The sequence below is a fragment of the Belonocnema kinseyi genome, chromosome 1, assembly GCF_010883055.1.
Source record: "Belonocnema kinseyi isolate 2016_QV_RU_SX_M_011 chromosome 1, B_treatae_v1, whole genome shotgun sequence".
In the NCBI taxonomy this organism is placed as follows: domain Eukaryota; kingdom Metazoa; phylum Arthropoda; class Insecta; order Hymenoptera; family Cynipidae; genus Belonocnema; species Belonocnema kinseyi.
The window spans coordinates 90,005,486-90,008,253 of NC_046657.1; the positions used below are offsets into that span (position 1 = coordinate 90,005,486).

Here is a 2,768-nt window from a genome sequence, read left to right on the forward strand (position 1 = left end):
AAATAAGCATTAGAAATATAACACTTTTTAATTAAAATGCACATTTTACAATTTAAATTCAAACTTTCAAAATTGAGCTATTAGAATTTAAATGTGTATAGGCGTGTTGAGCAGTCTCATTTTTTATTTTTAAACCTTTACCATACAAATTTAAATAAAACTGTAAAGCTTAAATACGTCTTTGCTAAAACTATACAAATTAAATTTATTTGAAGTGTCAAAATTATAGGCAATCAAACTTTATTTAATTTTGAGTTTAAGAGCATAACATTCAAAATATTGATAGTAAGGACAACATGACAAATCTGGGAAAGAAATATTTTATTATACTTAAAGTATCTCTATTGCATTATTGATGTTGGGATTAAAGAAAATATATTCTCGAATCTGAAAATTATTTCAAACATAAAAATTGTATATTTAACAAATTTGGTTTTCTTTCAGACTTTTTGTATGACTGTGGAAATGGAATGGCAGAAACCATTTAACATTGTTTAAAAATATAACATTTCTTATAAAAACATTGTTCCTTATTTGCTAAATGTAAACATAAATGTTAAATCTTTCCCTTTTTTCGTGAAAAGTGATCCTAAATGATAAATAGGTTTTGAAAAAAAAATTTTGAGCTCCTTTTGCGCTGTCATCCCTGCATGTAGAATTTTAGAAAATTGCTTTTTTTGGCTACCAAATGAACAACTATTTTTTTTCAGGTACAAGATGAAATCAAAAGGTGTTTTAAGCGCTTGGTGGATGTATTAAAATCCAGAGAAATACAACTTTTGCGTCAAGTGGATGCCATTCACCGGCAACAACTTTCCGTCGTGCAGTCAAATTTGGAACTCCATTCTTCTATACCTTCCCTTATTGTGAACCTTAGTAGAGCACAAGATCTAGAGAAAGAAGTATCACAATTCGGTAAAGTTGAATTATCGGATAATTGCATTTTCAATGATGCAGAGCCATACAAAGCCGAGGACTATCAGGAAGCGAACAGTGATCATGTCAGTTTTGACAAAGAACTCCAGGCCGAAAAAACGGAAAAACCTTCCAGTGTAGATCCAGCAAACCAGAGCAACGAAACGAAAGAAAATATTCTACCAAGCAGCTCCTGGGATCTAAATTCGACTGAGCTGTTAGATATTCAGTTAATTGATGAAGACTCAGACGAATCGTCTTGGGTGATAAATTCGATAACCAGTTTGCTAGAAACGAGTGATTGCAGTCTCTACAGCAGAGATACAGAAAATTCAATTAAAGAAAATATTTCCATGATAGAAGAAACAAATTTCGTTCTACAAGAAAATAAGACAACTGTTGATCCTGACGAAAAGAAAGAATTTTGTAGGAACCATAACGTATCAGCAGACGACTCGGAACATCCGAAGCAGGTTCAGCAATGGCTGCAGCAGATTTTAATCGAGACGGAAACGGAACCCACCGTACCTGAAATAGAGCAATTCTCGGAAATCCCGAAGAGGGTTTACGTCAATTTCCCATTGGAAACTTAAAAGTCTGAAGAAGAGAGGAATTGATTCAACTTACACATGTATTTAATTTAAGTGTCGCCATTTTAGTTGTTCAAATTTTTTAGCCGGGGCCAAGCTTCCATCAAAGTGGAATGTGAACCGAAAAGTCTGATTTTTCTCATCCCTATTGTCTATTCCTAATAACTTAAACTGTAATTTATTTATTCCATAAGAGGTTTCATATGCGTTTACGAGCCATGTACTTATTTGCATTCCGTACTTATTTATATGTATCGTATAAAGATGAACGTGAGAGTGATTTGTAGTCTATACAAGAGTTGGGGTGAAAATAAATATTTAAGTATCAACTCAATGTCAAACGTACCATTTTTTTGTCCTATGCATTAAACTCCACTGCAAACTGAAATATCTCATGCTCTCTCGACTAGTCTAGCTGGGAAATAGTTTGCATAGCAACTATGTCACAGATTGTTGCACAAAGCATATTTACATTTAAAAATACATATTTAGATAAGTTAATTATAAAATAAAGTCAAATAAAATAATGATTATTTTAATACAGCATTTCTTTTTAAGAAAGGCATGGATGAACGTTAAATTTATCACCGAAATAATTTCTTAATTCAAGGTGGCCTATGTAAAATATAGGAAAACGATTGACGGTCATTTCTAGGTTATAAAAAGAAAAAAGTCCAGCGTTTAAAATTAAAAATTTAAAGTAATCGAAACTAAACCGCAAATTAAGTGAGACTTCCGAATTTATAACATTTAAAATTCATAAATTCAAGGTTAAGCGTTCCATAATACATATGTACCTAAAATAAGCCTTCTAAATTAAATAGCTTTAAGGGCATGTGACACAGCTAAATACCTATATTACCGACCATAGTTTTTCAGTTCACTGAATGTTTTTTTGAACCTAAGAACTTTTTTTGTAAATAAAATATTGAGCTGAAACTTTGGGAAATGTATTAGAGTACAATAAAGTACGTTTAGGTACTGCATTTTGGTAGGAAATTCACTGAAAATTATTTCATTTTTTTTCTGAACCTCAACATTTTTTGAACGTTCAAAGTTTTTTTATACATAAAATATCGGTCTCAAACTTTGAGAAATTCAAGAGCTGAAAGAAAACTACGTTTAAGTACAAAGTTTAATAATAAAAGATGTAAAAAAATCTATTTCAACAATCAATTCCAACGGAATCAGCCGGTAACGTTGTACACGAAAATACGAACTCTCTAGAGCCTCGTCTAGTGGCCGCCAGGTTTCGTATTTTCG

At 31.7% G+C, this 2,768-nt stretch overlaps 1 protein-coding gene across 1 annotated transcript in view; it reads left to right on the forward strand.

Moving 5' to 3' along the window:
* The window catches only part of LOC117174100, a 4,954-nt gene extending 3,115 nt beyond the window's left edge, over positions 1–1,839 (forward strand). Inside the window, exon 2 of the mRNA XM_033362845.1 lies at positions 711–1,839. Coding sequence (XP_033218736.1) covers positions 711–1,508 — 798 coding nt within the window. The 3' untranslated portion in view covers positions 1,509–1,839. The remainder of the gene's footprint in view (positions 1–710) is intronic.
* The last annotated feature ends 929 nt before the right edge of the window (positions 1,840–2,768 follow it).